Genomic DNA, 20,957 nt, shown 5'->3' with positions numbered 1-20,957 from the left:
CAGAGAGAACAGTCTATGACTAGCGTGGCAGATTGTTGTTGTCTACCCTTACCACCTGGGGGCAGCCTGTCAGGAAGTCCAGGATCCAGTTGCAGAGGGAGGTGTTTAGTCCTAGGGTCCTTAGCTTATTGATGAGCTGTGTGGGCACTATGGTGTTGCACTCTGAGCTGTAGTCAATGAACAGCAATTGGCTGTCTCTTTTGTCCAGGTGGGAAAGGGCAGTGTGGGGTGCGATTGAGAATGCGTCATCTGTGGATCTGTTGGGGCGGTATGCGAATTGGAGTGGATCTAGGGTTTCCGGGATGATGGTGTTGATGTGAGCCATGACCAGCCTTTCAAAGCACTACATGGCTATCGACGTGAGTGCTACAGGGTGGTAGTCATTTAGGCAGGTACCTTTGCGTTCTTGGGCACAGGGACTATGGTGGTCTGCTTGAAACATGTAGGCATTACAGACTTGGTCAGGGAGAGGTCAGGGAAAATATTAGTGTAGACACTTGCCAGTTGGTCCGCGAGTGCTCTGAGTACACACCCTGATAATCCGTCTGGCCCCGCGGCCTTGTGAATGCTGACCTGTTCAAAGGAAAGTGTGATCACACATTCGTCTGGAACAGCTGGTGCTCTCCCGCATGCTTCAGTGTTGCTTGCCTCGAAACGAGCATAAAAGGCATTTAGCTCGTCTGGTAGGCTCGCGTCACTGGGTAGCTTGCGGCTGTTTCCCTTTGTAGTCCGTAATAGTTTGCTAGCTCTGCCACATCCGACAAGCGTCAGAGACGGTGTAGAAGGATTCAATCTTAGTCCTTTATTGACGCTATGCCTGTGTGATAGTCCATCTGAGTGCATAGCGGGAATTCTTATAAGCGTCTGAATTAGTGTCCCGCTCCTTGAAAGTGGCAGCTCTAGCCTTAAGCTCGGTGCGGATGTTGCCTGTAATCCATGGCTTCTGGTTGGGATATGTACGTACGGTCACTGTGGGGACGACGTCATCGATGCACTTATTGATGAAGCTGGTGACTGAGGTGGTATACTCCTCAATGCCATTGGATGAATCACAGAACATATTCTAATCCTGTAGTGTAGCATCCCCGTCATCTGACCGCTTCCGTATTGCGCGAGTCACACTACTACTACCACCAACTACGACATACTACTACTACTACTAATACATACTACTACAACTAGAATAACAACAGACATCAAGTGTATCTTTGCCCCATAACAGTTTTCATCAAGAACACGAGTGATCTGTATCAGGACATAAACATCTGAATGACAACAGACAATGTGCGTTCCTCTCAGATCCCTCTGGTGATCTTTAAGAGGGAGAAGGAGCTGGCCAGGAAGCTGGAGTTTGATGGTCTTTACATCACAGAGCAGCCTGAGGATGATGACATCAAAGGCCAATGGGACAGACTGGTCCTCAACACACCGTAAGCATGCTCCTAGAAGTCCACCTCTACCAATAATATTATATCATCTCCTTTCAGAAAGTGTGAGGAATTACAGCTTAAATGATGTACATCTTTCCACATTTCTATTCACAGTTCTTTCCCAAACAACTACTGGGACAAGTTTGTCAAGCGAAAGGTAAGACGCTTTTTGGTCTTGGAGGCTCTGAAGGGATGAAGTTGGTTAAGTTGGTCTCTGGATGGAATGGCCCATGTTTTATGTCTGTGTGGCCAGGTCCTGGATAAGTATGGAGACATTTACGGCAGAGAGAGGATCGCAGAGCTCTTAGGCATGGATCTAGCCTCGCTGGACGTCAGTCAACAAACCGATAAGAAGCCGGAGGAACCAGACAATTCCACGTTGGCCTGGTATTAACCAATGCTGTTATTATACACCTCTCCAATCTTGATAGGGGAGCTTTTCATGGGGTTTTTGAGCCACTTAAATGGACGGTATATTGTTAACCCTACCAGCCACATAAATACTAGAACATTTTGTCATTGAAATCCAATCGTATACTTTTCAGGTGTACATCTATTGACTTTAAGTACCAGATCTGGAAATGTGGAGTTGTGTTCACAGACGGGGTAAGAGGGATCAAAGATGAATAGTATTTTCTATATTTGTGCCGTAGATGTATTGGTTATAACAATTGTTCATTTTCATACTGTAGGTTGAAGACAAGCTTTATATGACTATTTCAATCTCTTCCCCCCAGACTTTTCTCTATCTGTGTTGGTACACGATCATGTCCTTGCTTGGACATTATAACAACTTCTTCTATGCCTGTCACTTGCTGGACATAGCCATCGGTGTGAAGGATCTGCGTACTATCCTGTCCTCTGTCACCCACAATGGGAAACAGGTAGGGAGCTGAACAGTAACACCCTTCCAGCCTCCGTTTGTCGGTGAATGTGCTGCTGATACGACTCATTCCCTGTCTCCCTCCTAGCTCATGATGACATTGGGCTTGTTGGCAGTGGTGGTGTATCTCTACACTGTAGTGGCCTTTATCTTCTTCCGCAAGTTTTACAACAAGAGTGAAGATGAGGATGAGCCGGATATGAAATGTGACGACATGATGACTGTGAGCCGGTGCTTTGTTTCCTGCCAGCTCTATGCTGTACCATATACTCTATAGTCGTACAGTGTGTTTGAGTTTGCTTACTACTTCTCTATATTCAATGTGCTCTCTTCCCTCCACTTGTGTCAGTGTTACCTCTTCCACATGTACGTGGGAGTGCGTGCTGGCGGTGGCATAGGGGACGAGATCGAGGACCCGGCGGGAGACGTGTACGAGCTCTACCGGGTGGTCTTTGACATCACCTTCTTCTTCTTTGTCATTGTCATCCTGTTGGCCATCATTCAGGGTAAGGCACCGTCCCTCTTATGCATTCCAAAACACTACTCCACCACTGTACAGTACCTCAAGCTAATGGCAATCTCGGATATCTAGTCATAATGTAATTCGACTGTAAGGGATGTGAGTTTGTGTGTTTCCTACAGGTCTGATCATTGACGCCTTCGGAGAGCTCCGAGACCAACAAGAGCAGGTTAAGGAAGACATGGAGGTACAGATCTTTTTTTAAATTTAAAATGTTATTGTATCTTTGGCGTTCATCAGTTTTAGGTGAGTTTAAGTCAGTCACATAGTTGGGCACATACCACCATCTTGCCTACTGTTTCTGTTTATTTGATCCTTGTAGACCAAGTGCTTCATCTGTGGAATTGGAAGCGACTACTTTGATACGACGCCGCACGGCTTCGAGACCCACACCCTGGAGGAACACAACTTGGCCAACTACATGTACGTGTTCACCCTGTAATCAGTCAACAGTGTGTGTCCATGACCATCTGCCATCACGCTGATCTGCCGGTCTGTCTGTCCTCTGCAGGTTCTTCTTAATGTACCTCATCAACAAAGATGAGACGGAGCACACTGGCCAGGTGAGTCTGTCAGTCAGTCTTTGTGTTCGTGGCACCAAATATGCCTCCCATTATGTTGCCATTCATTTCAATTGGCTGTCTCTTCTTTTCTCCCTCTGTCCTGGTTCCTCTTCTGTTCCAGGAGTCATATGTGTGGAAGATGTACCAGGAGCGAGCGTGGGACTTCTTCCCTGCTGGGGACTGTTTCAGGAAGCAATATGAGGATCAGCTTGCATAACCATACTACTACAATTAGTAGGTTTAATAACATAGTAAACCATACTGAAATAGCTGCACTATACTGTATGGAAGAGAGTTGGACCCAAACACATGAAAACTAAATAACTGCATTTAGAAGTGTTTGTAGCAATGTCAAGTTGAAATATTCAGTGACAGTAATTCATGAAATGTCATTGTGCGCGTGAATGTGGGAAAATACTCCCATTTGCCAACACCCACAAATACTCTCAATAATTAAGTGCATTATGCATGTCAATTTTGTAAAACTTCAGTGCCTAAATTATTGGAACAAACTTTATTAGTCGTACACTCCAGCAGCATCTTGATACTTTACCAAAACTGTCATGTTTGGTATAGTACTTTGATATCTCCTACCAGATATACTGTAAACACAACTGGAGTATAGTTGATGGTACTTTATCCTTCAAAGCTATTTACACAACAGTCTCTGAGATAATATTTTACCAGCCCACTGGAAAATCTCTATAACCACTACATACAGTACAGTATTGACTTTAAATGCTCTTCAACTGCTGCTTTTCAACTGACAAGGTTTTTCCCTGAAATGTTCTTTGTATCTGTTTGAATTATGACTATTTCTCTCAACAGAACTGATGATGGTTACTGTGTCGTTGACGTAGGAACTAGGGTTTGTGTATTTATTTGTTTTTAATTTATTGAATGTATTTTAAGCCTGGCTAGTCTGAATGCCATGAATGCATTATTGTATCCAGTACATTGTTTTGTTTGAGGGAACTCGATACTTTGTTTTCTTAAAACCAAAAAAATACTGGTTTATTAATGGGTTTGTTCATTGGTTTATTAAATAAAAGGCTTTGATGCACTTACAGTTTGATGTAGTTTCCTTTCAGTAAAGGGTTATACCAATTTATTACACAGTCCGTGCCAACGGATTAGTTGATTTGGTTTCTTAATATTCATATTGGGAAGATAAATATTTATCTAGCATGTGATTTGGTGGCTCCACATTAGTGACAATTGACTACAGTGTATACAGTATGTACACAACTGTTGAACCGTCCGTAACACAACCAATTCTTGATTTGTTTTGACCTTGTTAATTTGACCACTGTATTGTGGTGAACTTGTCTACTTTCTTCAGTATTTCTTCACAACTACTGGAAGTCCCTCTGTGAGCCTTTTAAACCTCACTTCCTGAAGACCCTCCGGTCCCATCCTTCTCCTTCCCTCTTGTCCTGCCCGTCCAGCAATAGAGAGGAGGTGGGGGAGGAGGAGCAGGAGGCCTGGAGCTGCAGGGTGGGGCTTGACGAGGAGGCCATCCAGCTCAGGCTGTCAATAGAGTCATTGAGATAGGGCTGGGCCTCGCGCTGAGGGCAGAGTACATAGCGATCAGCATGATGATGATGCACCTGGACGGTTTCCAGAGGGCCCATGTTCTTCTGGTAGGACGGGTGAGGCAGTCCAAAAGGCTCCCAGCCCCCCACGGCCCCCGACAGAGAGCCTGAGGGCTCCTCCATGTTGACGTAGAGCAGGTCATCAGCCTCCTCCTGCTCGGGCATCTCCTCCAGGGCTTTCTCCAGGTCACATCGCAGGGAGGGGAACCCCGGGCGGTCCTTAGGACTCAGTAGCCAGCAGGAGAACATCAGGGAGTAGCTACAGTATAGAGGACATACAAAATTACCCAAAATCCAGATACTCCAGGAAAGGTACATTAGTTGCCTCTACTATACACCACTAAATACAGAAACAGGCACTCACATGGTGTCCAGGCAGCTAGGGGGCTGTTTGAGGCGGTTGCCCTGTCTAAGGTAGTCGTAGATCTCACTGTTTTCCACTCCAGGATAGGGCGTCTGTCCCCGAGTGGCTATCTCCCACATAGTCACTCCAAACGACCACTTCGAGAGAGGGAAATAAGCACTGTCACAAAAAGAATGTACTTGTATTCATAACCCTTTGTTATGAATTCTTCTGCAGGATGTTAAAACCCAAATACAGTAGGAGTCATGGGTCACATAATGTAGCTGGACAAAGTTTGGATAGCTCACCACGTCACTCTTGGTGGTGTACACTCGGTCTGCCAGGCTCTCGATGGCGATCCATTTTACCGGCATCTTTGAAATGCGTCCTTGTCTATAGTAGTCTCCATTATAGATCTTCTTAGATAGGCCAAAATCAGCCACACACACAGTCATATTCTCGTTCAGCCTGCAGGACAGATATATACTGAGTGTACAAAACATTAAGGACACCTGCTCTTTCTGTGAAAGACTGACCAGGTGAATCCAGGTGAAAGCGATGATCCCTTATTCTTGTTAAATCTACTTCAATCAGTGTAGATGATTTAAGCCTTGAGGCAAATGAGACAATGGATTGTGTATGTGTGCCATTCAGGGTGAATGGGCAAAACGAAAGATTGAAGTGCCTTTGAACGGGGTATGGTAGTAGGTGCCAGTTGCACCGGCTTGTGTCAAGAACTGCAACGCTGCTGGGTTTTTCACACTCAACAGCTTCCCGTGTGTATCAAGAATGGTCCACCACCCAAAGGACATCCAGACATTTTCACACAATTGTGGGAAGTATTAGACTCAACATGAGCCAGCATCCCTGTGGAACGCTTTCGACACCTTGTAGAGTCCATGCCCCGAAGAATTTAGGCTGTTCTGAGGGCAAAAGAGGGTGGGTAGAACTCAATATTAAGAAGGTGTTCTTAATGTTTTGTGCACTCTGTGTGTGTGCAGATGAGCACAGACAACGTAATAGCAGCGTAAAACAGTACTGTTACTTGTATCACTCAACATGCTCAACTTGCGTCACAATCATTCTCTCAGACCATCACAGAAAAACATTGAGGAGTATGTGTGAGAAACAGGAGGACACGGACAGAACAGAGAGGCGAGAATCCCCACATGCAGTTTCGCGCTGCCAGGTCTCTATGGATGAACCTCTTGTCGCTCAGGTACTCCATTCCCCGTGCGACGTCTGTCATGAACTTCACCAACATCTGAGACGGCAGGGACTGATGAATGGAGACAGAGACGATAAGATACAGACAGGGGGTGCTATACAGCAGCACAAATGGAACACGCATTGAAAGGAGAAAAGAGCACAACTCTATAATTTTTATTTGTGTAACAAAAAACCTGTCCCATCTGCGTGGGAGGGAAGGGAACTGACCAAAGGACTGTCCCCGAGTCGAGAGTAGAGCAGGAAACTGTGCAGGTCCCCGTGTTTCATACAAGGCAGGATGACGACAGGGGATGGGTAGCCTCCCCTCTCTACCGTCTGCAGACACACTCCTACAGGGAGGATTGGGGAAACAACCGAATGAATCTAGTCAGGCCTACTTGGTAACGGACACTTGGGAGACAAAAACGACCGCGTGTTAATAGTCGCTCGATAAGTGACAAAACAAAATCAGCCCAGTCTCTCACCGAGGAGTCTCATGACGTTGGGGTGGTCAAACTCCTTCATACAAGCAGCCTCCCTGAGGAAGTCCTCCATCTCGGTGCGAGTGCAGATGGAAACTACGAGAGGGAGAAGGAGAGGGTGGCTGAGGTCAAACTGACACATACTGCACCATGGGAGACGCACAATGGGGACATCCGACACTGTCCGATCACTCACTCTTCATGGTCTTCACAGCCACTTTGAGGACAGTCTCTTCATGCACCAGAAGCCCTTCCATGACGGAGCCAAACTCCCCTGCAGATCAAGACATGGACGCGCTGTTAGTCCGGTGGGTTGGTGTAGCTGGGGATCTAAGCCTCTTAAGGCCCTAGGATGTAGTAGTTCATGACTGACTAGGTGACAGTACATATAGCGTATGACGAAGGCTTCAGCCGGGGCTCACCCTCGCCGAGGGTCTTGCCCAGGGTCAGCTTGTGTCGGTCCACCATCACGTCCTGCAACTTGTGCTTCAGCTCGTCACTGATCACCAGGCTGTTCACTGCGGACAGGGTTAATACTCTCTCTTACACAGAAACAGGGATTCTTAAAGCATGAAGTATTGGAAAAATAACTTGAGCGTTATTCCTCTCCCACTGCCTTTAAACAAATGAGAGATTCCGTTTTGAAGAACAATGCAGAATATGAGTCCATTATTGTGAAACTGTTCTAGGCTTACAGTCTATGTTTTCTCTTCCTGTTTTGTCTTTTCACGAAGTGTGTCGAAACAAAATGCTCTGGCAACAAAACACATCCCAAAACTATGATTTAGAACATTTCCCATTTGTCCTGAAATAAATGTAATTCAATATTTGGAAGACTTTGGCCTCTAAGAATAATAGCAGCGTGACTCTGCAAAGATTTGAACTCCATTCTCAAACTAATTTCTCTTGTGTTCTCCAGCGGATTGTGTTGCTAACAGCCAGATCCTGACACCACTCTGCCCCCCCCCCCCCCCCCCCCCCCACACACACACACACACACACACCACATCTGGCACAGAACAACATTGAGCAAACGGATGAAATCTGAGCTTCAACATCTGTTCCTGAACTCCCACACTTCATGACACACCGCTTGGTTCCAAGGCGTTTACCGGTGACTGTTCCTCTTACGTCACTGGCATGACAACTCACGTGTGGCTTCATTCGACTGGTGATTGTAGGTGCGTCGGGCGCTGTATCTTACTACGAAGTCCCCACCGCCGTTTCTCATAGGGTCAAATGTTTTCCTGTCGCACAACACACAAACACACAGGTGTTTTTAATTGATCATCGAACAGTAAATGACGACAACAAAAGAATGGAACAAAGGGGATACAGGGAGACCCAGAGGTACATACCCAAAGCATGTCTCTCTTTGACGCAATATGATTGCATACACCACGATGAACCCTATCAAGGCCAGACCGACAGCAATCCCCATGATCACATACCACCAATGCCAGGAAAATGCCTGATGTGGGGAGAGATCTAAAAAGGAAGGAAAGAGAGGTATGTCAACTATTACACAGACACTAGAATATGCTACCTGATGAATCAACCTAGAACATTTGGAATCTGCTGCCGTTTTCTCCTCTCCTTTGGCCCATCCCAACCATCCTACTTACTGTCTCCCTCGGTTCTGTCCAGACTCACCAGGCTGTTTCTGTTTGAGGGTTTGGACAGGGCTCCAGGGGCCACACCCTGCCACAGTACAGGCACTCACACTCAGGGACACACTGTCCAGGAGGCTGGAGAGCGGGATAGCTAGCTCAGAGGACTGAACTGACTCCATAACAGCCTGAAGCAGGAAAACAAAACAACAGCAAAGATACCCATTACACTCAGAGAGAGAGAGAGAGAGAGAGAGAGAGAGTCTACAACATATGTTTACTTTGACAACTGTAACATGGGTTACCTTGGACTTGTTAGGGGTTCTGTACTCCACTCTGTACCCTAGTATCTGGCCATTCAGTCTGCCTGGTGGCTTGGTCCAGCTGACAATAACCTCTGTTCCATTAAACAGTCCACTCACATTGTCTGGTGCTGCCTCTGGTACTGTCAGATCCATGCCAAAAAAAAAGAATAATGTTTACAACATATCAAATGACCTGTAACACACACTACCAGACTCATGCTGTTAAAAACCAGTGTGCAAAGTTCCGTGCGAGAACAATGTAAATAAAGGCATTTTTGTCACATTGTGAGTCTTAGCGTGGGCTGCGGCTGGGGCCTGTACTGGGGCCTGTACTGGGGCCTGTACTGGGGCCTGTACTGGACCCTGCCTGGTGATGTCATCGGTGAGTGTTCCACTGCTGATCGTTTCCATATGTGGCTCTACCCCGGCCAACAAAAACACAAGCACCTTCCCCTCTCCCTCCATCTACCCGGCTCTTTCTCTCTCTCGCTCACTCCCTCAGCCCGCGCCCCTCTCACTCCCCTCTACCTCTGACCCAGGAGCAGTGGAGAGAGATGTAGATGGGAGGGATAAGATATTTTTACTTTGTGGGGAGGTCGGGAATATAGCTCGCTCGCACACACACACACACACCTTACAGGTCTGTGCCACGTCATGCGCGCATGTTATTTTCAGATAAATAGGACCGACAAAAGCAAAGACTCTAAATGGTTTGGTTACACTTAAGCACTAGGAGTCATGAGTTATCTACCGCATGCAAGAACAACAAAGTGTTTGAAATGAATGAATTTGACAGTGAAGGTCAGCATCGTTTAGCTAATGGAATCAAACGAATCCAAACATGCATTCTCCCAGCACAAGAAGGGTGTTTTCTTTTAAGCCTGACATCTGGTAACCGATTTGATAGAATGGAAAATTCTTTAGCGGTCAGTTGATGGTGTGTTGATGTGCACTACACCACTGTGAAATTGGCTGTTTCCCCCTTTCCCCTTCTCTCCGAAAGTCTCTCTTTCTATTTCCCTTCTACACAAACATGTCTACATTACAGACTGCGGAAAGCATGAGTTGGCATGGAAAAACCGCTTCTCCACCGGCCATAATTCAAACACACTGCGGCATTATATGGACACAGCAGGATTGAGCCACCTCTGCCAAACCATGAATAGAGAATGCTTAATCTGTTTCCCTCCTGCCCTCAGTACCTCCTCCTTCGCTCAAGCAACTTTCTCAATATAGAAGTTTATATTTTAAAACACTGAGGATGGAGAGAAGGGTGTTCTTACTGGCAAATGTGACTGTCTGTTGCCAGCTCAGAGGAATAGCACTGAAAATCTTGATTTAACGTCAGGTTCCATCCATCTGGCCCTTTTCAGATGAATATTTAGAATGAAACGCTAGACCCCTCTGCTTTTCAAAACCATAAACCTGTATCTCTTCTGTCTGTTTGATCAAAAACTCTTGAGAATCCTTAACCAATTCCCAAACTTGTTTTCTTCTTTCCAGAACAATCTTTGACCCATAACCAGCCTAGCTTCACAGTCGTCACTCAACTCTCGTTGTTCCCCCTGTAGGTCACTGACCTCTGCTACATAGGTATCGCACTTTAACATTAACTCATTGTACTGTAAGTCACTCAGGACGAAATCATCTGCTAGAATACCTAAGAGTTGTAGATGTGAATACATAACAAAATGCATTATCAGTAATAGAATTGCTATAAACACACGCTGATGGGGTGGCGGGTCGAGGACTGTGGCAAACAGCTTACCTCCTTCAGATGTGCGCAGTGTTACCCATGGTGTCCAGGGGGAAGCACCTTGACTGCTACGGCAAGCCACCCTCACGTCATAGGAGGAGTAGGGCTCCAGGTCTGGGATCAGGTGTCGGGCAGGTGGTACATTTACATTCTGATTGTGGACCAGGTGATTAAGCAATGCAGTGCGGTCAGGACCAGACGGAGCTGCCTGTATAGAGCACACAGAGACAGGATACACCCCTCCAAAGCCAGGCTCCCAGGAGATCAGCAGGGAAGAGATGGTAACCTCTACAGCTTGGACTTCATGTGCCTGGGAGGGAACCACTACACCCAAGACAAGAGAGGTAGTCATGAATGAGGCCAAACAAATCAACATAATCATAAGTTGTTTACGTTGAATGACTTCCCTGTTGGTACGGACCTGTCACTGTTCCCGAGGCTGAGGTAGCCACACCTTTACTGTTGTGGGCTTCACAGGAGAAGCTGCTTGTATGGTTGAGGCCTTAACAACAGGGATGCAAGGAGGTGGTCAGTCAGACGGACAGAAAAGCAAATAGACAGTTACAGAATGCAGGTTTCAATTTTAAGCCTGTATAATGTGCTGTTTGTAAGCAAAATGCAAAAGTAAGAGAAATGTCTTTACCTGTGATGTTGCGAGTGGAGGGCGAGTGGGATACAGGGTCCTGGAGCGTGTTGAGTGGTCCTCCATTCTGCAGCCAGATGATCCTGACAGGTTCTGGAGGCCCATGGGCCATACACTGCAGGCTGAGGCTAACATTAGCCACTACTGTCACGTCATGAGGCTCCACTGAGAAATGAGGGATTCCTGGAAAAGACGAACTGTGAGTAAGATACTGTCGAAAATAAAAAGACTGATTATTGAAGAGACAGAGAGAAACTCTACCTTCTAGCTGAATGACCCCTTCCTGAGACATCAAGTCCTTCCGCCCCACTGTTGCCATGCAACGGTATCTCCCAATGTCTGACAGTTTCACATGATCAATTCTGATGACAGACAGACATATTACTGTCACTGAAAAAAAAGATAAGTCAGACCAAGAATGTGTGACATAAACAGAGAGAGAGAGAGAGAGTCATAGTTGAGAATGACCTGAGTTCACTGAGGGTCAGCCAACTTCCTTCAGTGACAGGCACTTGGACTTGATTGGTGTCAGCGTAATCCAGGGATTGACCGTCCCTAAACCACACCACATCCGGAGGTTCCTCTCCACCTCCATCTCCCCGGAGAGTACAGAGCACCTGCACCGGCTTACCCAGGGATGAGGTTACATTGGCTGGGCTCTTCACAAACTGAAACACTTGATTCAAAGGACACCCGTTAATCTGAATGTTAAACTGACATTCAGTAAATATGGTCCCTAAATTAGATTAATGAATACCAAGTTCACTCGGGGAAGCATGAGTTAAGTTTACCATTAAATATAGTGTAAAATTGTCTTGTCAAACAACTGTAATATTAGACTAACCCTATATACCTGCCTAAAATGTTCATAAGTAAGATAAACCGCAGTGAAAGAAAAGAACATACGTTTTTCAAATAATACAATTTATGTTTTTCAAATGATAAAACATACGTTTATGGTCATTTCTGAGAGGTAGTTTATATTGCTAAAATGACAACATACTCTCTGGTATCATCAATGCTGACTCACCTGGCACAGGGACCACTGTACCTATTATACCCATCAACAGAAGAACAAATAACGGCAAACACCCTCTGCTGCCCTTCATCCTCGTTCAGGTTTGCTCTTGAAGAACAAGATTGGTCTCTACTACGACTAAAATTATGCCTCAGACAGACATCTTTCCATCCTTCCAGGCAAGAAATGAAATTCTTCCTCGCACAGTATCCACGTTAGACTATTTCCTTAAGGTTTCAGACGCTTTCCAAAAAGTTATCCTTGAGAGTAGACTATGCCAGTCATAGCAATTATTGGAAAAGTTTTTCTTCTTCCAGGAGTCGAATTTACAATATAACCTACTACTGCTGGATATGATGTAGCCTATCCCCGAGACTGAATTTAGTTTAATAAGCAAATAGTCCGCGAGTATTAGGCATGTCTCTTCACGATTGAATTACTCATAGGGAAAACTTTAGCTCTTGACTAGCTCAACTGGCCGCAAGATGGCGCTATTATTCCATTGCGAAATAATAGCGCCTTCCTGCGGCCGGTTGGGCTAGCTCTTGACATTTTCCCCCTCCATTACTCCCTCTTCTTCATTCACATTTCTGACTTTCATGGACACTCAACCGTTGAAGAAATAGTACATTGAGAATAGTACATACTTTTAGAGAATTTGTTCCGCCCCTAGCATACATTACATACTATGAAGAAATAGTTTTTCTATTTATCTGATGTTTGAAAGTATGCTGCGTTCGTAACCAAATGGGATGTGGGAATTTACCAGTTGTGAAGTCGTAAATACCAGTTGGATGCATTCAAATGGTCTGAAGTCTTTTAGAAACGCTGATTTGTTAATGGCAAACAAGCATTATGTCAATAAAATAAATATAATTTCAGATGCAAATGTCCCTCCTGGGTAAATCCATTTAAATTCAATCACTTTTGACAGCACACCTTTTGATTTGAACGAAATCTTCTATACATATTTTGCCCATTTGTAGAAGTGCTCAGAAAGTGACTTTTTGGACCTGAATGACAAAACATTCAATAAATAAATATTTTGCGTACCCCACCATACCATGAGACATCCATGTCTTCATCACTGGAAAAGATAAACGGTTGATATTGATATAATTTAAAAGCTAACAAACAAGGTTGTCAAACTATTTAATAATTTGTAGATTTTTTGGGGGTCATTTTTAACATTAAACGTCAATTATCTAAAAACCTGTAAACTCCAATTGTTTTCATTTTCACATATATTGTAGCTTAGACCCTATTTTACATCATCTGAGGTTTTTTGTGTTGTGTTGCCATTGGTTGACAACATTCTCGAATACATATTTAGGCTGATAAATTTACTAAAATGGGAGATATTAAATGTCAACTTTCGAATTGCACCACAAAGATGGTTGTTGGAGGTTCACACATCAGAGAATGTTGACTTGGATGGGAATATTTGTTTTAAATTATACTGTCAATCCTGCCTATTGAAATCATAGAAATATAGACATGACCATTAAAGTATATATTAGACTGTGGGAGGACCGGTGGCCATCTTTGTGGCAGTAATTAGAAGTTAAAATTTCAATTCAATTTAAATGTCAATTGTGTACCAGCTATAAATTGCAGTGGTCTGAAGGGATATGTCCATTCTATGAATTATATTTCTATGATTAAAATGAAACCCATACTGTATTCAAGAGCATGATGTGTCTCAACCGATGGCAGGCACAACACAAAACAATATGAGTTTAAGCGTTCTTAGATCATTTACGTTAAAGGTTTAAAAAATACATTTTCATTCAAAAACATTTTCTTTAAAGAAATTATACAATAGTTTGAGAAGACTGTTTGCTAGCTTTTAATTAAATAATATCAAACACAACGGTTTATCTTTTCCAGTGATGACGGCATGGATGTCTTATCGTATGTTGGGGTAGGGTGAATTTGGAAATGGTGGGACATCATATAAACTGGGACAGTTTAATCCTGCCGTGTTAATTTCTTGGTCTGACAAGAGAAAATCTAAACTATTGTTACTAAACCACATGATCAAAATTCCATCACTTCATTGGTGTGACATCACAGAGGGGGCACAGCAAGCTTCAAACAGGAAGCTCAAGGTAAGGCTTTTTTTTCTCTTTTGATGTTAATGTTCTAAAACTGTCCAAATATCGCACTGTACATACTATGTACTGGTGCATCAAAATATATAGAACGTTGCCAATATTATGTTTAAATTTTGTAATTCAGTCATTTTCTTTGTTCACCAACCATAGCTCGCGAAAGTATGGAGTAGATAAAGTGGGACAGCATAATACGCTTTGTCAATTGTCATTGGGGTACATTAGGACTAAAGTAGTGGTGTCCCCGTTTAGCTAACCTGCTGTCCCAGTCTACCACATGCGAATTGAAAATATGGTTTTGCCTCAGTATACACAAATGGGTGTGACATGCCTCCTGTAAATATGATATCAAAATGTTTTTGTTTTTTTAATTAGAAAACATCTTGATTTCAGAAATGTATCATGTATTGGGTTAATATGTTAAATAGATGTCGAAAGAAGACGGAAATGCAAAGTGTCCCACTTATTCGTAATTCACCCTGTGCAAAATGGGTCAACTTTGAGCCCCTTTTATTTCCTAAATGTTTTGGTATTCCTGTACAAAACGTAACTTTCTGACCACTTATTCCATGTGCAAACATGTATGGAAAGTTTTGTTTAAATCAAAAGGGATGCTGTCAAAAAGTGATTGAATTCAAGTGGAATTTCCCTCCTCATAACTAGCCAGTTTGTTTCTAACATGTGGAAACGGGGATTGTTCGACAATGCAGCCGACAGTGAAGGCGACTGCTGGCTGACTGATCTACAATGCCGCGTTAAAAACAAATGGGAACTTGGAAATCTCTGACTTCCGACTTCGGTGCGTTCAACACAACATGGGAACTACGAAAAAACACGAGCTCCGACTGGGAGAAATCGTTTTAAACGGTCATCCAACTCAGAATTCCAAGTCTGGAACTGGACCTGAAGATCCCTGACAAGTTCCCAGTTGTCTTGAAAGGACCATAAACTCAACTCCACGTCATACGATGGAGTTCAGCGGTGACGAGTGTGGGCGGACTGCACCCCCGACTACATCGAGTCCCTATCTGTCGATAGTACACATTTTCATTATTTAATGCTTTCTTTGTACCTATGTTTGTCCTGTGTAAATGCAAGCTTTTCTTTGGGTGCTGAAAGCCGATGTTTTTGATAAAAGTAGAGGTTTATGCAACGTGTAGTGGTGTAAATTGCAATTAAGGATGTGCATGACAGATGTTCTCTCTACCATCCACCACAGGCATGCAATCTCCCCACATGAAGAGGAACAAAGGGACAAATAGTCCAGTGGACTGTCTGCGCCTTGGCACCAGCCATGATGTCCGGGCAGTGAGGGCTGTGTATTTACTGATGAGAAGGGCTGCTGCTTCCTCTGCCATGGCTTACCTGGGTGCATTCTCTGCTAACTCTGACGCAAGGCCTCCTGACCTGCCGCCCAACCACAGACTTCTCTGACCTGGGCTCAGCAGGGGTGTACCACTCCTGCAACCAAACTGTTGACTCTCCTCACTTCCACAACTTTGGCTTTAAAGGGGGCTGACTCTGACTTTTATGTCTTTGACTGTGGGGGACATTCATTCTAGTGGAGAAATGATGACATCTACTGCCAAGACTTTCAATCCTCCTGTCCATCCTTAATAGAGCTCCACAGTGGAGGTGTCAATACCCATAAAACATAGAGGTCAAACAGGGAAATGGTTCCAATCGCTTTTACACCATTTTTCCCATAGGGAATTTTAGAAACACTTAAAATAAGGGCTGTGTTTTGTGTAGGCTCACCATGGTATGACGTTTTGACAACCATGTAAATCTCTCTCAGACAAGGTGACTTCTAAAATCCCCTATGGGAGAAATGATTGGAACCATTTCCTTGTTTGACCGCTAGGTTTTATGGGTATTATGACTCATACTGTGGTACTCTATGAAAATACAAGGGCAATTGTCTCTTATTGTTGACCCATTTGTGAGTGATATGTGCTGATTTAAAAAAAAACATTGAAGCTATATTTTCTTATTTTTTTTATCCTTGTCTGTTTTCAACCTGTCTGATGCCATTATCTGGCTGTGGATAGAACATGGCTTTCTTGATACTGTTTTTAATGATGTAATGTAAGCATACCTTCTCTTTTCAACTGTTTGTTTTTAGTTTAATTATATGTTGCTTAATTAAATACCAGGGTCCAATGGGAAAGTGTTTCATTGTCTCTTACCCCCATAGCGAGCAATATGCAGCCTTGTGTACCCTAGTTAGTACACAATAATGCATCATCACAAACAATTGATTGAAATAAATGTACACAGCCGGCTATACTGTTGCGCATCTTTGTCTATAGAAAACAGTCTTCCATTGCAATAAGGCAGTTCACAATTTCCCTAGTTTTCTACAAGGTCATCCAGACAAGGAGTACAACCATAAGAGCATTAGGTAAACACCAACACCAAAAAAAAAGTTTATAAAGACAAATTCCCTCTCTTTACATAAATATTTGATTCCCTTGTGGAAGGAAGGGAACAGAGCGGTCAAAACCTTTTGCCGATTTCTCTCAACTTCAGCTTCCGTAGTTTCTTGTTTGGTTGCCAAGGAAATGAGGATCATGGTGGCTTCAGCATTTTCATCTGATTGAATCCAAGCGGTAGCTGTGTTTTTGACATTATTGTTTTTGTTTTACTGACTATGTTTTGTATAAAGTGATGTATTAAAACGTTAATCAAATGTTCTAGTTTGCTAACTAACTAACAACCATATTTCAGGCCAGCTATGTTGACAAATGTATCATTTGAACCTACGACTACGAGGCTAGCTAGCTAACGTTAGCCAGATAGCTAACTAGCTAGCTAATCCCAGCTAGCCGCTGACACTGTAAACAGATGTTCAATTCAGCGTTATTACGTGCTCTACCTGCAGGCAGAGGAGCTGCACATATACCGGCAATGGCAGAGCTGCACATTGTCGGTCAGATCGTAGGGGCAAGCGGCTTCCCTCAGAGCAGTCTCTTCTGCAAGTGGGGAATTCATACAGGTGTCTTTTGTTGTATTCAGATAATTTTATTGAGCATTTTTACTTCACCTCATCCGTTGTGATTGTGGATTCTCTGTTTCCAACCTCACGTCTATTTCGTTATGTAAGGGGGTGCATGGCGACTTCTCTCGGGCTTGAAGGAGGGGCAGACCCAAGTGGATTTGACTCAGACAGGGGACATGGCATACTGGAGTCATCCCATTGATCTGCACTACACCACTAAAGGACTGCAAGGTAGTTAGCTACCTTCCTGACAATTTATAAGTAGCAGTTCATCACAGACGTCAATTAAAAGCTACATAACTTACATACCTACATCTACCAAGCCTAGCTTTCAGGTTCAAAATAACAGGGTAAGACTGGAACATTTTCAAAGACTCCAGCCACCCAAGCAATAGACTGTTCACTCTGCTCCTGCACGCCAAGCAGTACCGGAGCGCCAAGTCTGGGACCAAAAGGCACCTGAACAGCTTCTACCCCCAATTCATAAAACTGCAGAACAGTTGATCAAATGGCTACCCAGACTATTTGCATTGACCTTTTTTTGCACTGACTCTTTTACACTGACTCTATGCGTGGACACTCACTGGACTCTACCCACACTCATACACTGACACCCCAACACATGCACACACACACATGTTACACACACACACATGTTACACATGCATATAGATGCCTCACACACACACTTTCACACTCCACATACGCTGCTGCTCTGTTTATTTTCTATCCTGATTGCCTTGTCACTTTTACCCCTACCTACATGTATATATTACCTCAACTACCTCATACCCCTGCACATTGACTCAGAACTGGTACTTGTATGTAGCCTCGCTGTTGTTATTTATTATGATTGTGTTACTATTTTCTATTTTTATTCGCAAATTTTCTTACTTTATAACTGCATTGTTGGGCTCGTATGTAAGCATTTTACAGTAACGTCTACACCTGTTGTATTTGGCACGTGACAAATAAAATGTTACTATATTTGACTTCTCTTCCCCATTAGGCTGGCCCAAGCTTCACCTGCAGGTTTGGCACCAGGATGCATTTGGGCGCTGTCAGCTGTATGGGTATGGATATTGCCATGTGCCCTCCAGCCCAGGGCACCACCATGTACGCTGTGTGACCTGGAGACCACTGGGATCCTGGCAAGAGCAGATAGCTCAAACCTTTGTGGGTGGAGGTGCCCTGCTGCGCTCCCCAGACATCATATACAGTGGGGCGGACAGATATAGGCTGCACACAGTGGCTATGGGCACTGTAGAGCTGGAGCTAGACATCATCATGCGACACTTTGACAGATATGGTGTAGAGAGCTGAAATGTTGAGAGATTGGACAGAGCAAAGGGTGAATGGAGAGAGGCCTGAATGGAGCACTGTATTGTTAGTGGGTGTGGATTTTGACCATATCTGCAAAGGGTACATAAGACTGAGCAGGTCAGATTAGATATTTTGCCTTGTGAGATGTGTTGATGTTGCATACATTCACTATAGATACAAAAGTATGTGGACACCAATTCAAATGAGTGGATTCGGCTATTTCAGCCACACCCATTGCTGTCAGGTGTATAAAATCAAGCACACTGCTATGCAATCTCCATAGGAAAATATTGGCAGTAGAATGGCCTTACTGAAGAGTTCAGTCACTTTCAACATGCCACGGTCTTAGGATGCCATATTTCCAACAGGTCAGTTTATCAAATTTCGGCCCTGCTAGAGCTGACCCGGTCAACTGTAAGTGGTGTTATTGTGAAGTGGAAACGTCTAGGAGCAATAAATGCTCAGCCGTGAAGTGGTAGGCACACAAGCTCACAGAACGGGGCCGCCGAGTGCTAAAGCGTGTACCGTGTAAAAATCATCTGTCCTCGGTTGCAACACGCAATACCAAGTTCCAAAAACTCTTTGTCAGGAGCTTCATGAAATGGGTTTCCATGGCCAAGCAGCCGCACACAAGCCTAAGATCACCATGTGCAATGCCAAGCATTGGCTGGAGTGGTGTAAAGCTCGCCGCAGTTGGACTCTGGAGCAGTGGAAACATGTTCTCTGGAGTGATGGATCACGCTTCACATTCTGGCAGTCCAACGAACAAATCTGGGTTTGTCGGATGCTAGAAGAATGCTTCCTGCCCTAATGCATCTAAAGTTTGGTGGAGGAGGAATAATGGTCTGGGGCTGTTTTTCATGGGCTAGGCCCCTTTTTTCCAGTGAAAGGAAAACTTAAAGCTACAGCATACAATGACATTCTAGATGATTCTGTGCTTCCAACATAATCTACTTGTGGTAGGCCATGTCCTGTTTCAGCATGACAATGCCCCATGCACAAAGCAAGGTCCATACAGAAATGGTTTGCTGAGATCGGTGTGGAAGAACTTGACTGGCCTGCACAGAGCCCTGACCTCAGCCCCATTGAACACTTTTGGAATGAACTGGAGCACCGACAGAAATGGTTTGCTGAGATCGGTGTGGAAGAACTTGACTGGCCTGCACAGAGCCCTGACCTCAGCCCCATTGAACACTTTTGTTCAATGCCTGACCTTACTAAAGCTCTTGTGGCTGAATGGAAGCAAGTCCCTGCAGCAATGTTCCAACATGTAGTGGAAAGCCTTCCCAGAAGAGTGGAGGCTGATATGGCAGCAAAGGGGGGACCAACTCCATATTAATGGCCATGATTTTGGAATGAGATGTTCGAGCAGGTGTCAACATAATTTTGGTCATGTATGTGTATAATGAGAAGACCCCAACATGCAAATGTGTGTCTTTCCCCTATTTCTCCACAAAGGGGGGGTGTGAGCCTTTCAACACAATCTGCCTTCCTGATTTAACATTTTTGATATTATTTTAAACATTTTATATAACAGGTATTTAAAAATGCAAACCAGATTTTATACTGTACTTAATTTCAGTTTTCTATTTTCCTATGAACTTTTTTTTTATATAGTAAAATTATGTAAATAAATCATTACCTGCATGCCTGTGATCTATAACCTAACCTGCATCATTTTGCTTTACAAATATTCCCTCAAAGTTTGCAAGTTTCATATCTAATGACACAATTAATTCACTCATCAATAATTTTATTTTTCGTAATAATATGCAGTTGTTAAAGTTTGATAGTAGATTGAAGTAAACACAGGGTGGAGACAAAATACACTGAATATACAAAGCATTAGGAACACCTTCCTAATATTGAGTTGCAAAAAAAGCCTCAATTCGTCGGGGCATGGACTCTACAAGGTGTCGAAAGCGTTCCACAGGGATGCTGGCCCATGTTGACTCCATTTCAGCTTTTATTTCTTTCATCACATTCCCAGTGGGTCAGAAGTTTACATACACTCAATTAGTATTTGGTAGCATTGCCTTTAAATGGTTAAACTTGGGTCTAACGTTTCGGGTAGCCTTCCACAAGATTCCCACAATAAGTTGGGTGAATTTTGGCCCATTCCTCCTGACAGAGCTGATGTGACTGAGTCAGGTTTGTAGGCC

General features: G+C 43.9%; 3 protein-coding genes across 15 annotated transcripts in view; 2 read left to right on the top strand and 1 right to left on the bottom strand.

Annotated features, from left to right (window-relative positions):
- The window catches only part of LOC109872649 (ryanodine receptor 1), a 68,782-nt gene extending 64,317 nt beyond the window's left edge, over positions 1-4,465 (top strand). For all 12 annotated transcript variants that reach the window (XM_031807822.1, XM_031807821.1, XM_031807817.1 and 9 more), the window contains 11 exons: positions 1,300-1,430; positions 1,545-1,587; positions 1,684-1,817; positions 1,976-2,036; positions 2,168-2,314; positions 2,402-2,536; positions 2,663-2,819; positions 2,956-3,020; positions 3,156-3,256; positions 3,345-3,396; positions 3,518-4,465. In XM_031807822.1, coding sequence (XP_031663682.1) covers positions 1,300-1,430; positions 1,545-1,587; positions 1,684-1,817; positions 1,976-2,036; positions 2,168-2,314; positions 2,402-2,536; positions 2,663-2,819; positions 2,956-3,020; positions 3,156-3,256; positions 3,345-3,396; positions 3,518-3,613 — 1,122 coding nt within the window. In that variant the 3' untranslated portion in view covers positions 3,614-4,465. The remainder of the gene's footprint in view (positions 1-1,299; positions 1,431-1,544; positions 1,588-1,683; positions 1,818-1,975; positions 2,037-2,167; positions 2,315-2,401; positions 2,537-2,662; positions 2,820-2,955; positions 3,021-3,155; positions 3,257-3,344; positions 3,397-3,517) is intronic.
- On the bottom strand, positions 3,896-12,825 carry LOC109872648 (tyrosine-protein kinase receptor UFO). The gene is made up of 18 exons (XM_020463958.2): positions 12,370-12,825; positions 11,808-12,015; positions 11,601-11,701; positions 11,340-11,522; positions 11,118-11,198; positions 10,709-11,020; positions 8,941-9,080; positions 8,679-8,823; positions 8,384-8,513; positions 8,178-8,272; positions 7,448-7,543; positions 7,222-7,299; positions 7,029-7,121; positions 6,772-6,893; positions 6,504-6,613; positions 5,643-5,802; positions 5,356-5,492; positions 3,896-5,250 (listed from the first exon to the last, which is right to left on the bottom strand). Exons 1-18 carry the CDS (start codon positions 12,446-12,448, stop codon positions 4,785-4,787), a joined length of 2,736 nt encoding a protein of 911 aa, XP_020319547.1. The 5' UTR covers positions 12,449-12,825; the 3' UTR covers positions 3,896-4,784.
- A 1,411-nt stretch (positions 12,826-14,236) lies between these two features.
- Positions 14,237-20,458, top strand: LOC109873463 (B9 domain-containing protein 2). Of its 2 annotated transcripts, XM_020465119.2 has the most exons (5): positions 14,239-14,468; positions 15,691-17,083; positions 17,356-17,469; positions 17,578-17,703; positions 18,482-20,458. In XM_020465119.2, exons 3-5 carry the CDS (start codon positions 17,382-17,384, stop codon positions 18,793-18,795), a joined length of 528 nt encoding a protein of 175 aa, XP_020320708.1. In that variant the 5' UTR covers positions 14,239-14,468; positions 15,691-17,083; positions 17,356-17,381; the 3' UTR covers positions 18,796-20,458. The 2 variants fall into 2 exon arrangements, with proteins under 2 accessions (XP_020320707.1, XP_020320708.1); XM_020465118.2 differs by having other exon boundaries at positions 14,237-14,468; positions 15,691-17,469.
- The last annotated feature ends 499 nt before the right edge of the window (positions 20,459-20,957 follow it).

The sequence above is a fragment of the Oncorhynchus kisutch genome, linkage group LG28 (assembly GCF_002021735.2).
Source record: "Oncorhynchus kisutch isolate 150728-3 linkage group LG28, Okis_V2, whole genome shotgun sequence".
In the NCBI taxonomy this organism is placed as follows: Eukaryota; Metazoa; Chordata; class Actinopteri; order Salmoniformes; family Salmonidae; genus Oncorhynchus; species Oncorhynchus kisutch.
Note: the sequence above shows the minus strand (reverse complement) of the source record. Positions and strands in the feature narration are given on the sequence as shown.

Excerpts from the sequence above, each read along its gene's own strand:
- LOC109872648 (XM_020463958.2), bottom strand. The coding sequence starts at position 12,448 with ATGAAGGGCAGCAGAGGGTGTTTGCCGTTATTTGTTCTTCTGTTGATG. Across the intron at positions 6,614-6,771 it reads GACTCGGGGACAGTCCTTTG|TCCCTGCCGTCTCAGATGTT; the intron begins GTCAGTTCCCTT and ends TCCATTCATCAG. Across the intron at positions 5,493-5,642 it reads ACACCACCAAGAGTGACGTG|TGGTCGTTTGGAGTGACTAT; the intron begins GTGAGCTATCCA and ends CCTCTCTCGAAG.
- LOC109873463 (XM_020465118.2), top strand. The coding sequence starts at position 17,319 with ATGTTCAATTCAGCGTTATTACGTGCTCTACCTGCAGGCAGAGGAGCT. Across the intron at positions 17,470-17,577 it reads CAAGTGGGGAATTCATACAG|GGGGTGCATGGCGACTTCTC; the intron begins GTGTCTTTTGTT and ends TCGTTATGTAAG. Across the intron at positions 17,704-18,481 it reads CACCACTAAAGGACTGCAAG|GCTGGCCCAAGCTTCACCTG; the intron begins GTAGTTAGCTAC and ends CTTCCCCATTAG.